Below are 13,477 nucleotides of genomic sequence, written 5' to 3' on the forward strand. Positions count from 1 at the left end.
CACACTCCAGTACATTTTGCACTCACTTGCTAAAGAACCTTCTGTCCAGTAGGTGTTTCACTGCCTCCTTCACATCCTTGTTTCTAAGACTGTAGATTAAAGGATTCAACATGGGAGTCATCACCCCATAGAATATGGATATAATTTTGTCGGTAGCTTCTAAGTAGTCTGAATTAAGTGTCATTTTAGACTTGGGCTTCAGGTACATGAAGAGGATGGTCCCATAGAATATTATGACCACAGTCAGATGGGCTGAGCAGGTAGAGAAAGCTTTGCTTCTCCCCTCAGAAGAGCTAATTTTGAAGATGCTCACAATGATTAACGTGTAAGAGACAATGATTAATAACAAAGGTGTCAGTATGAACAATGTTGTGGCCATAAGCATGATGAACTCATTGCCTGAGATGTCAGCACAGGCCAATTTCATGACAACCAGAATTTCATAGGTGAAATGATTGATGATGTTATTCCTGCAGAAAGGCAATTGTACCACAAACACTGTTTGTACTGCAGAATTGATGGCTCCTATAATCCAGGACCCAGCTGCCATGGACACATAGGCATCCTTGCTCATGATGATGGGATATCTCAGAGGGTTGCAGACAGCCACATAGCAGTCAAAGGCCGTCATGCCCAGAAGTACACACTCTGTTGTCCCCATGGCCAAGCCAAGGAACATCTGCACTGCACAGCCAAAAAGGGAAATGGTCTTTCTTTCTGAAAGGAAGCTCACCAAGGTGGAGGGAATAGAGGTGGTGGTGTAGCAGATGTCCAAGAAGGAGAGGTTCCCCAGAAAGAAGTACATAGGGGTGTGAAGGTGAGGATCCAAGATGCTGATTAAAATGACAGTACCATTTCCCAGAAGGATGACCACATACATTATGAAGATTAGTGCAAACAAGAGTAACTCAAGTCTTGGGTAACCAGAAAGTCCCTTCAGAAAAAATTCCACCAGAATGGTGTGGTTTTCCCATTCCATTTTACTCTCTCTTTAACCTGTAAGACAGAGCATGTTAAGACAAATATTTATCTTACTCTGATTGCTTTCAAGCATGTATCAATGAACATGTACCATAATTCCCAAGGAAAAAGAAAAATAAAAAAGGAAAAGACCAAAGAAAGAAGAGAGAGCATAAAGAAAAGTAACAGAAAAGAAGGAATTATGAATAGAAAGAGGGAAGGGAATGAATGAATGAGTGAATGGAGAGAGGGAAGGAAAGATAAAACTAACGTGTTTCATGCTACAGCCATTTAATTAATTTAATCTCATCACAGTTCTAGGAGAGGGGTATTAGTATCTCTATTTTACAGAAGAATAAATCAAAGTGGGTATGTTAAGTAAACTTGATCAAAGGTAAATAGCATATAGCAGAGCTGAGATTCAAACCTAAACCTTCTTGTTGAAGCCTGAACTTTTTGTCATATCTGTCGTCACATATGTAAGCTGAAGGTTATAATAGAAATGAGCATTGTATTATGTATAACTGAACACTAAACTATTTTTATTGGCTATAAATCACCACACAATAGATCAATGGTCTTATCACTCCTTGAAATTATACTATGTCACGTATATTGTCTCTCTTTCCCAGTAAAATGTAAACTTCATTAGGGCTGGTACTTATTCTTGCTTACTTCCACAGCATCTGTAGGTAGAATAGAACAGACACCAACGCAAATGTTCAAAAACATTTGTTGGATGAACGGACAAAATCAAAGGCAAAATAATTGCTACATTTCTTACTCTGCACCAATCCTCTATTAACTGTTTTCTTTGTTCATTACATAATGGAGTCTGAATAGCAAGCCTATGAGATAATTACTGTTACTATTAGTATCACCAAGCCTGTTGTGTACAGCGGAAAATAAGGCACAGAAAAGTTAAGTAATTTTCTTAAGGTCAATTTCATACAGACAAATAAATGAAAGAGCCAGGACTTAAACCCAAGCAGTATGGCTTCAGAATTCGAACTCAAATACTTATTTTGCAAAGAGAATTTGGCTCACGGACTAGAATACCTTGTAATCTAATTAACAGTACTAATATTTCAAAAGAAATATCAGATAAAAACTGTGATTGTTCAGAAAGAAGATTTCAATTTGGTAATTTGATAGTAGTTGATTCTGATACTTTATATTTTGCTAGAAAAGTACTCATTTCTGTAACAAATGCTTTGTCACAGAGTTGCATTTGATCTTTATAATTCTTGTGTCCTCCCTTACATGAAAAGTTCTCACTTTCATTATGATGCCTGTTTGACTTTCTTTTTTTCTTTATTTGACTCCCAAGGGGTTTTCCTATATTACAGGTCTTTAAAAAAAAAAAAAAAAAAAAACAGCTTTAGAATAGCTTTATCCTCTTGACTTTTTGCATTTCATTAAGTTTCTGTCTTCATAAGTTTCTTGTTTATTTGGATCTAGTTTTCTAATTTTCTGATTTCTAATTTCTAATTTCTATATTCTAATACTATTTTTCTAATTTCTTGAAATAAGAAAAATTCTTATTTCCTCCTCCTTACTCCTCTATTTCTTGCTCTAATGAAGGCACTTAGAGCACTTTTTGTTTTATTATAGACTTAGTATTTTATGAGAATTTTTTTACTGGTTTCTAGATAATTATTTTCATTTTTCTGTTTAGTTCCTCTTAAATCCAAGCATCTTTCTTCATTATTTGGTGATTAGGTATTTTCATTCTATCTTTATTATTTCCCTTTTTATTTTATTTTATTTATTTATTTATTTATTTATTTATTTTTTTTTTTTCTGAGACAAAGTCGTACTCTGTCATTCAGCCTAGGGTGCAGTGGTGCCATCTTGACTCACTGCAGCCTCTACCTCCCTGGTTCAAGTGATTCTCCTGTCTCAGCCTTCTGAGTAGCTGGGACTATAGGCATGCACCACCATGCCTGGCTAATTTTTGTGTTTTTGGTAGAAACAGGGTTTCTCCATGTGGCCCTTGCTGGTCTTGCACTCCTGAACTCAAGTGATCCGCCCACCTCAGCCTCTCAAAGTGCTGGGGTCAGAGGCATGAGCTACCACGCCCGAGCCCATTTTATTTTAATAGAAAACCTGACCTATAATTCTCTAGTTATGAACTTTTGTGCAGCCAATTACATGATATATGTTGTAAATGTTAACCAAAAAAATGTGATTTCTCTTTGGGAAGATACACAGTTTTAAATACATGGACAAAACATGTATACATGTAAAATTTATTAAATATATTGTTAAAATCTTTGAAATAACCTATTTTCTGCCACCTAGATTTAATGAATTCTATGTAAATATTGTTATCAAATTCTTGTATACCTAGGATCCTTTTGTTATATAGGTTTAGTTTCTATGTTGTTTAGTGTAGATAGATTTATGCTTAATATATCGTCTTCATAAATTATAACTTATTGTTAATGATGTATCTTTATTCTATTTGACACTTTAAAGTTTAATTCTACTTTTATGATATTGATATTACACTCCCGCTTTCTTTTAGTTTGCTTTTGTCTGCTATCTCTTTGTACGACTTCTTATTTTTAACTTCTCTTTTATACTTTATTTAAAGTATACTACTTTTAAATAACAAATATCTGAGTACATTTTAACTACTTTTTAAATGTCGGAGTCATTTATGAGAATATTCAGACTATCCTATTTAACTTAATTATTAATGTACTACATCTTATTCTTTCCATCATGCTTTATTTTTATTATTTGAATTATTACATTCTCTTTTTCCCACTTTTTTATTTTTGCTAATTGATGAAGTTGTCATTCACTATTTGGTTTCATTAACTTGAACACTGCTCATTTTTTTCATTCAGTGAGTGATTGCCTTCTTTTTCTCTCGTCTCATAATTTAACTTCTAAGGCCATAAACTGTTTTCTCCAGTAGGGTGTGCTCTAATCACCTTAATTATCCCTGAAATGGAAATGAAGCCAAAACTCAGAATACTTTTACTCCCCCACTTTTATCCTAATCTCCTAATTCCTAGGTTTTACTGGTAGAATACTTACAAAGTCCTTACAATCTGCCTTTCTGAAAGTTCTTTTTCAGCCTTTAGATTATACAAGCTTGGATAGTCAATGTGTCTACCTGTCTATACATCTATTCATTGATCATCATTGATCCTTGAGGATTGTATTTATTGTTTCGTGTTTGATTATAGTATATTTGCAGAAATTTTCCTCAGATGAGAATGTGAGTAATATATACTCAGATCAATCCCTATAGATTATCAAATGTCTTCCTTTTATCTCGCAGGCAAAAGTTTGTGAATTTTGACCTACACATTCTGTGTCTGGGATGTAGCTTAAGGAAATAATAAAGATAGTTATATACAAAATGCAACACATAGTTATCTATTTTATATATAGAAAATATGTTATATATAACATAAATATATGAATTATTATATATACAGTATACACACAAATTGTGCCTGTTATCATTAATTGACATATCTTTATCCTATTTGATACTTTGTTATTAGCTGAAGAGAATATTTAAGAAACCAGTGACCAAAATCCCCGGGAACTTTCAAGCAGAAATTCCCTAATACTTCCCACTCTGTGGCAATATTTATCAAAATAACTAATACATACATATAACATTTGACCACAGACTTACTTCTGAGTAATTATCATACAGATATACTGGCACATGTTAAAGTGATTTTAGTACAAGTGGATTCATTAAAGTATTATTTGTAACAGCAGATGTAGCAAACAATTTAAATTTCCACAAGAAGAAAACATAGAAACAATGCAACACTATGCTGCTGTCAAAAACAGTAAGGATGTTTTGTGCACTGATGGGGAAAGATCTTCAAGAAACATTAAATGGAAAAGTAATCATCAAACAGTGTACATGGCACACTATCATTTGTGTAAAAAAGATTATATATGTATATGTATATGTGTATATATACATGCAAGTACTTTTGCTCACACATAGAGCAAAGATCTATCTCTAGAAAAATAAACAATAGCTTGTTATCCCCACAAAAGGGAATATATAGCTTATTAATTGGGGTGGGAGTGTTAACAGTCTCCTTTAGTATATTTTAAAAATTTTGAACCTTGTGAATCTATTTCCTATTAATAAAATAATATTTAAGCTAAAGAGTTCTTGTTTGTGGATTCCTAGCCTTTCTCCTTTCATCTTTCCAATAGCACACTACATTAATGCCATCCATTGCCGTAGGACATAACTACGTATGTTTGAAAATTGTTCTAACTTGTTCAATATCACACACTAAATGGTAATTGCTGAGGATGAACAGGTACTTTATAGTCACATTCCCAATACTTAAGATAAGTTATTTAATATCAATAGGACTTGCAGTACTATGTCTGTCTCATTTCCTACCAACAAGCTATAGGCTATTCTTTGACCTGACTTAGGGTCTAACATCCAATTCCATGTCACTTTTTTTCTACTAAACGTTTTAATGTTTTTATGATCTAAGAAAGCTCCTGGAATAATATTACGGCTCAGTACATTTTGGCTATTATTCTTTTCCGTTTTCAGGTTCAAGGAGCCTTTTATCTTCAGAATACTTCTTCCACCTAACGTTATGACGTACTTTGCTCTGAATCTCAGGTCCATTTTCTCAATTTCAAGACATAATTACTCTCCTCGGGATCACTTCAAACCCAACCTGATTTCCCTATTCTAATTCCTCCTATCATTCTGTAGCTTATAATAAAATTTACATTTTCTAGAACTTTTCAGATTTTCTTGATTAAGATATTAACTACTTGAGACCCCTAAGAGCATATTGCAATGTGGAGTTCTTTGAATAATAGAGATTATATGCACACCTGCAAAAATCTGCTCTCTGCAAATATCATTGTTTCATGAGCTACCTCTGTGCTACAAGATACACTATCAAGCATATTTCATAATATTGTCAAGGTCACAGACTTTAGAGAAGGCTTGGTTCAAATGCCATCTCTGTCCCTTGTTAACTAGGTGACCTGGACATGTCTCTGATCGCCATCGTCATCAGTAGAATGAAGATATGGACATCTATACCATGTACTTGTGCGTAAGATTAAATGAAATGATGTGTGTAACTCACTTAGCACAGGAATGGTTCCTATTGTTAGTGGTTTCCTTCATGCTTGTCTTTTATGACTTTTCATTCTGTTAAGAGTTTTTTTACATCCCTGAACTAGTCATTATCATCCTTCCATGAGGTCAGGGATATGTAGCTTACTTAGCCAGATTGCACACAATGTTCTAATGAATGGTATTATTTTCATTTTTAAAAAACTCTGATACATTTTATTATGGTCACTCCAACCCTTTGGATGCGAGTGAATTAGGTGGCAGAAAAGAAAAATCATCCAAAAGATCCGCCTTTTATCGAAGTCAATCTATTTCATAAAAAAGATAGGGGTTTTTTTCATGTTGTTAAGTTTATTGTGTCCTCTTATACTTGACAGTTTTATTGGATATAAAACCTTGTCTTTTTTTTTTTGAAGTATTTTTTATTATTATTATTATACTTTAAGTTCTAGGATACATGTGCACAACGTGCAGGTTTGTTACATATGTGTACATGTGCCATGTTGGTGTGCTGCACCCATTAACTCATCCTTTACATTAGGTATAAAAGATAGGATTTTAATAAGGTGCCAGTGTGTTCCTAGTTTGAAAACTTAACATGGCTGAGTTTTTCTTGACTGAAACTATTTTAACATCTTGAGCAAGCCTATTAACATAAAAGAGGAAAAGGAAAGTTACTATGACCTAATGACAGAAAAGCAAATATTCAAAATAGTCACCAAAGCTAATGCAAGCACATACGGATATTCCCTAAGATGGTCTCTTTCTGACTGTGCATTTCTTTGGCAAATTATAGGTTTCAGATCCCAAGAGATTATGTAGCTTTTTTTAAATTTTCCAAATTTGTCATAATGTTCTCCTCACATGATATTGTTGTATAAAGGGTCTCTGGCACAGTATGTAGCACACAGTCCAACTTGTTCATGGGTAACTGAACCAAACGGACCTGAGTTACCACTAGGGAACCACAGTCAAGGATTTGTTTAATATGAATTCTGTACTAAAGAACACACAATCTGCTATTTACTGTGTAATGAGCTTTAATTAGCTAAAGTAGATGACACAGTGTCCAAGTACTTTGTAATGTCATAAAAAACTGCACAATGACAAAAAGTAATTCATAAGGGCTGGGCAAATTCAGTTTTTGTTCAATTGCCTTTGCATGCAGAACCCCTCTTTTGGTCTCACAGCTTTTATTTTGTTCCTACTACATTCCAGCGAATAGACACTTAAATTCCATTTCCAATATTCAAAGTCACTCTCAAATGAGGAAAAAAAAAAATCTCATTTTCAAACTGATTTAACTGATCAGTCCAAGTCTGGCTTACAGTTGAAACATTGTTCTTGTTTTTGCAATAACTTACCTCCAAACCAGAGGTTGTCTCTCTCTATAGGTTGCAACAGCAACAGACAATTTTGTCTTACTTTTCTACTTGCAGCCAGTCTTCATAGCCACTCATTAGTAGCTGAATCTCCAAAGAGGGAAGAAGAGTGAGTAATCATTTTGTCGTAGAAATTGATTGACTAGTTGATGTTTACAGAAACATGGTGTTATGGACATGATTACTAGGATAAAGTGTCATGAAATTCCTCTAGTTCAGAAAAAGTATCATCGGATTCCTCTAGTTTAAAAATAGAAAGAAAATTCGTATTTGGCAATACATTTTAGGACTAGGGCAAATTGAATTTGCCTCTGAAGTGCATGCCGAAATACCATCCCATTGTGGAGACCCACAAATTCCTAAAGATCTGCCTCAGGATTTAAGAAACGATTTAAATATTCTGCTCTTAAGGACTCTTCTAAACCTCTGTGCATAACTTTAAATGGCCTGCAAGATGAAAGGTGTATAAAACTTGTGTAACTTCAGAAATAAAGCCCTGAAGACCTAATTATGGGAGGCCTATTACTCTATTTCATACACAGAATCAGAAGGGAGCTCCTCTCTCTCTTTCTCTCTCTCAGTCTCTCTCTCTCTCTCTCTCTCTATCTCTATCTCTATCTCTCTCATCATTTTAGAAGTATAATTGATGTTTTCTGTACACAAATTGTCCATTCACCTTGTGGATTTAGTTTACAGTAAAAGCTGACCCTGAATAAACATATATTTATAGATGGTGTGAAATAATATGCATTCAGTAAAAACTACTTCAAGAACCCATACAACCATTCTATTTTGCACTTTCAGCACAGTATTCAATAAATTACTTAGGATATTCAACACTTTAATATAAAATAGGCTTTGTGTTGCATGATTCTGCCCACCTATAGGCTAATGTAAGTCTTCTGAGCATATTTAAGGTAGGCCAGGCTAAGCTGTGATGTTTGGCAAGTTAGATATATTAAATGCATTTTCAATTTATGATATTTTCATGTAACGATGAGTTTATTGGTATACTCTTTGACATTGATATATTTTCATTTATTCTAATAGTGATACATACTGTAAATAAAAGAATGAAAGGACAGAAGGAAGAGAAGGATGGAGGAATGGGAAAAGGATAAAGGAATGAAGGCAGGGACGGAAAGAGAAGGTAAAAGAAGGCAAGAAAAGATATCCTCAAGCAGTATATAATGCTGTAAGAAAATGTGGCCCATATACACCATGGAATACTATGCAGCCATAAAAAAGGATGAGTTCATGTCCTTTGAAGGGACATGGATGAAGCTGCAAACTATCATTCTCAGCAAACTGTCACAAGGACAGGAAACCAAACACCACATGTTCTCACTCATAGGTAGGAATTGAACAATGAGGACACCTGGACACAGGGCGGGGAACATCACACACCAGGGCCTGTCAGGGCATGGGGTGTTGGGAGAGGGATAGCATTAGGAGAAATACCTAATGTAAATGATGAGTCGATGGGAACAGCAAATCAACATGGCACATGTATACCCATGTGACAAACCTGCACGTTGAGCACATGTACCCTAGAACTTAAAGTATAATTTAAAAAAAGGTATAAATCTGATATAAGACTGTGGAGCTACCTCAGTCACCCCAGAGAATTTATGAAACTGGCTGGATTTAAGCTGTGAAGGAAAACAACATTAGAACTTGAGCATTCAAGACAACCTGCCTGGGGGTCAAACATAAAATGCCTGACTGCCAGGGTTTTTTTCCGACCGGGAATTCTTAGTGGGTGCAAAAAGTCCAATGAACTGGTGTATGGGAACTAATAGATTCTCATAGCCTATTTTGTCAGGATGTAAATTTAATTATCAATGATCTCAACTCTTGCCATCAGATTTAATCTGTAAACAACTATGATGGATATATTTAAATATAGTTTGTGACTGTTTAATATTCCTTCCACTAAAATTAACAAGTGAACTTGGGAAGATTAAATGAGTGACTAAACCTAAAAGATTCCACAAGCAGGTAATTCTTATTTGTCTGTGTAAAACATGATCATGCCCGATATAATCTACATTCGCTGGTCCATTAATAAAAATTGATTCAGCCAAACTGATTTCTTAGAATGTGGTTCACTCCTGAGCACACTCTGTCATTCATCTTGGGCTGTAAATTTAAAATGTTCTTCACATAGAGTAAAAAGTTGACATAAAAAACAAGGAAAAGCAAGACAGTGTCTGACAGTCCCAAATCCTCTTCTTCCTCAAATCAACCTGGTTAGTAACAGAGACAAGACATGAATAGTATTCGTACTAAAAATTAAAAACTTGGACATTCTTCTAAGACTTGGAAAAATGTTGGAATTTCCTTGGGATAGCAAAGAAATCTGGCATCTTCTAAATGGGCATTGATAGGACACTCCATTCAACCCAGAACTAGTCCACATTATTATCTGGACCAGTAGACTGATTTTCAAACCCATTTTTAATTTTGCAAAATGTTCTTTATGCAAAAGCCAACTTATAAGTTAAAGCAAAGAAAGACCATAAAGCAGGATATCCTGAGTGATTGCAGCAGGCCTTACTTTTAAACTCTATTTATCTACTCTGCCTTGATAGTCCCAAATACTCAGCTTCACAAAAAAAAAAAATATTAAATACAGAACAAGAAAATAGTATTTTATGACTCAACAGGATCTGAAGATTAATGTGAAATTATAACACAAGGCGTGCCACTGGAAAGTATGAGTGCAGTATGTTGGGCATTTTCTGTTTTGCTTTTTCTACAACAGATGGCTTTATTTATTTTGAAAGATTCAATGAAATGTTGCCTATGAAATAACGTTATGTAAAAAAGTGAACATAAAAAGGCACATCGCAACCAATTCCAATGCAGAAAAATAAAACATAATATGAAAGATACTATTCAAAATGTTGAAAAGTGGCCATTTCCTACTATTAGAGTAATAGGTAACCTCTCTTTCTTCTTTATCCTACTACCCTGTATGTTGCAAATTCTCTAGAGTGGATATGCAATAATTTTGAAATGCTGTATCTCATTATTTTAACATAACATATGAAAATGCAGAAAAACAGTAAAAGTATCCAAAATTCTAACATAGTTCTGAAGTTTCAACAATATCGAGTGTGTTCATATTCCAGTATATTTTGCACTCACTTGCTAAAGAACCTTCTGTTCAGTAGGTGTTTCACTGCCTCCTTCACATCTTTGTTTCTAAGACTGTAGATTAAAGGATTCATCATGGGAGTCATCACCCCATAGAACATGGATATAATTTTGTCGGTGGCTTCCAAGTAGTCTGAATTAAATGTCTCCTTAGACTTGGGCTTCATGTACATGGAGAGGATGGTCCCATAGAATATTATGACCACAGTCAGATGGGCTGAGCAGGTAGAGAAAGCTTTGCTTCTCCCCTCAGAGGAGTGAATCTTGAGGATGCTGGAAATGATTAATGAGTAAGAGATAATAATCAAGAGCAGTGGCATCAATGTGAACAATATTGTGGCCACAAGCATGATGAACTCATTGCCTGAGATGTCAGCACAGGCCAACTTCATGACAGCTAGAATTTCACAGGAGAAATGATTGATGACATTATTCCTGCAGAAAGGCAATTGTACTACAAATGTAGTTTGTACTGCAGAGTTGACAATCCCTGCAAACCAGGACCCAACAGCCATGGGTACATAGGCATCCTTGCTCATGATGATGGGATATCTCAGAGGGTTGCAGATAGCCACATAGCGGTCAAAGGCCATCATGCCCAGGAGCACACACTCTGTTGTCCCCATGGCCAAGCCAAGGAACATCTGCACTGCACAGCCAAAAAGGGAAATGGTCTTTCTTTCTGAAAGGAAGCTCACCAAGGTGGAGGGAATAGAGGTGGTGGTGTAGCAGATGTCCAAGAAGGAGAGGTTCCCCAGAAAGAAGTACATAGGGGTGTGAAGGTGAGGATCCAAGATGCTGATTAAAATGAGAGTACCATTGCCTAGAAGGATGACCACATACATTAAGAATATTAGCACAAAAAAGAGTAACTCAAGCCTTGGGTGTCCAGAAAGTCCCTTCAGAAAAAATTCCACCAGAATGGTTTGGTTTTCCCATTCCATTTAAATGTCTCTCTTTTACCTGTAAGAAGTCAAAAAAAATTTTTTAATATAATTTATTTACATGGTAAATGCAAGTATACCAATATACAAATATAAAAATTTGCCATGAACCCAATAAAAGTATTGAAGAAAGAGAGAAAATAGGGAAGAGGAGGAAGGAATATAGGGAAAGGGAATGAAAAGAATGAACAATGCAGGTAGAGAAATAAGAGGGGAAAGCTTGTGATATTGATCACTCATTCTTGGCCAGGAACTTTGTGATTTTTTTTTTCACATGTTGCTTCCTTTAAACTCCACATTATCGTTTGAAAGATAAGAAAACCTTAAGTGAGAGAGAGTTCAGCCTAAAATCACATAACTAATGTGCAGCACAGCCTACCACAGCACAAGACTACCTGCTTGTGACCCATACTTGCCTGAGGTTTTTTAGTGAATTATAAAAGCAATACAGAGTATATTGCATAAGAGATTTGGTAATTGACTTTAAAACCTCACTCCCAGGTCAGGAGAACTCAAAAATAACCCATGTGTATTCCAACACTGAAAGAAGTGTGTCAATCTGGAGGTAGAATCATCAGAAATGAACCCAACCAGTGATTACTGTGTTCCTGATTATCCAGAGAACACGACCAATTCACATAAAGTCCAATAATCCAAAATCTTAGTGTTAAAGTGCAAACACCTTTTTCTTTGGTTTGGGGTGAAATTTTTTTGTTGTTTTTTAAAATTATCATACAGTTAGATGTCATACCATAAATTGACTTTTTATCTTTTAGTGTGTGGTTCTATGAATTTTAAAACACGTATAGATTCATGAAACCACGGCCATAACCAGAACACGGAACTCTTCTGTTACCCCAAAACACTTCTTTGTGATATTCTTTTCTTAGTCACCTCTTCCACCTACCTATACATCCTGGCAACCACTGATATTTTCTATCCCTATAGTTTTACCTTTACCAGAATGTCATATAAATAGAATCATATGAGCCACTGCCACGGGAGTTGGGTTTCTTTCACTTAAAGCCTCTGAGATCCATTCAAATTGTTACTGCTAAATAGTATTCTATTGAGTAGATTACTGTATTTTGCCTATCTGTTCACCTTTTGAAGGACATTTGGATTGTTTCCAGTTTCTGGCAATTATGAAAAGAGCTACTATAAATATTTCTGCCTCAATTTTTGTATGACCAAAAGCTTTTTTTTTTTTTTTAGAATAAATATCCAGGAATGAGATAATAAGCATGCTTAAATGTATAAGAAGCTGCCAAACAGTTTTCCAGAGTGGCTGTACCAGTTTTGCATTTCGACCAACAACGTATGAGAGCGTCCCTTGCTTTCCATATCATCATTTAATATTGTCAGTAATTATTCATTCATTCTAATAGATACATATTCATATTTAATTATGATTTTATTTTACATTTCCTTGATGACGAATGATGTTGAACCTCCTTCTATATTTTTTTCCATTCTTTAGTAATGTATCCATTCATATCTTTTGTCCCCTTTTTTGTTAACAAAATGGGGTCTCGCTGTTTCTCCCAGGTGGTCCTCAAACACCTGGCCTCAAGCCATTCTCCCTCCTCAGCATCCTGAGTAGCTGGGACTATAGATTCATATAACCACCAACTTAACCAGAACACACAACTACAGGCATGCACCACCCTGCTGGTTCTACTGCTTATTTTTAATTGAGGTTTATTTTTTCCTGTTGAGTTTTGAGAGTTCTTTATATATTTTGGATAGGAATTATTTATCATGTGACTTGTATATATTGTCTCCCAGTAGCTGGTTTGTCTTCTCATTCTCTAATGGAAACACCTTTTAGTTGCCATTTTAATTGGTTGCTGCCTAAGTCCCATTGAACATGATGCAAAGAAAGCCTATGACTAAAGAGACATGTTCTGACAGCACAT

The 13,477-nt window shown here is 35.1% G+C and overlaps 2 protein-coding genes across 2 annotated transcripts; both read right to left on the reverse strand.

Annotated features, from left to right (window-relative positions):
• Positions 1-1,016, reverse strand: LOC105529042 (olfactory receptor 13C2). The gene has a single exon (XM_011966100.1). The coding sequence runs from the start codon at positions 977-979 to the stop codon at positions 23-25; it is 957 nt and encodes a 318-aa protein (XP_011821490.1). The 5' UTR covers positions 980-1,016; the 3' UTR covers positions 1-22.
• Positions 1,017-10,601: 9,585 nt separating this feature from the next.
• On the reverse strand, positions 10,602-11,558 carry LOC105529043 (olfactory receptor 13C9). Its single transcript, XM_011966101.1, has one exon. It carries the CDS (start codon positions 11,556-11,558, stop codon positions 10,602-10,604), a length of 957 nt encoding a protein of 318 aa, XP_011821491.1.
• Positions 11,559-13,477: the final 1,919 nt, after the last annotated feature.

The sequence above is a fragment of the Mandrillus leucophaeus genome, unplaced genomic scaffold (assembly GCF_000951045.1).
Source record: "Mandrillus leucophaeus isolate KB7577 unplaced genomic scaffold, Mleu.le_1.0 Scaffold742, whole genome shotgun sequence".
Lineage (NCBI taxonomy): Eukaryota > Metazoa > Chordata > Mammalia > Primates > Cercopithecidae > Mandrillus > Mandrillus leucophaeus.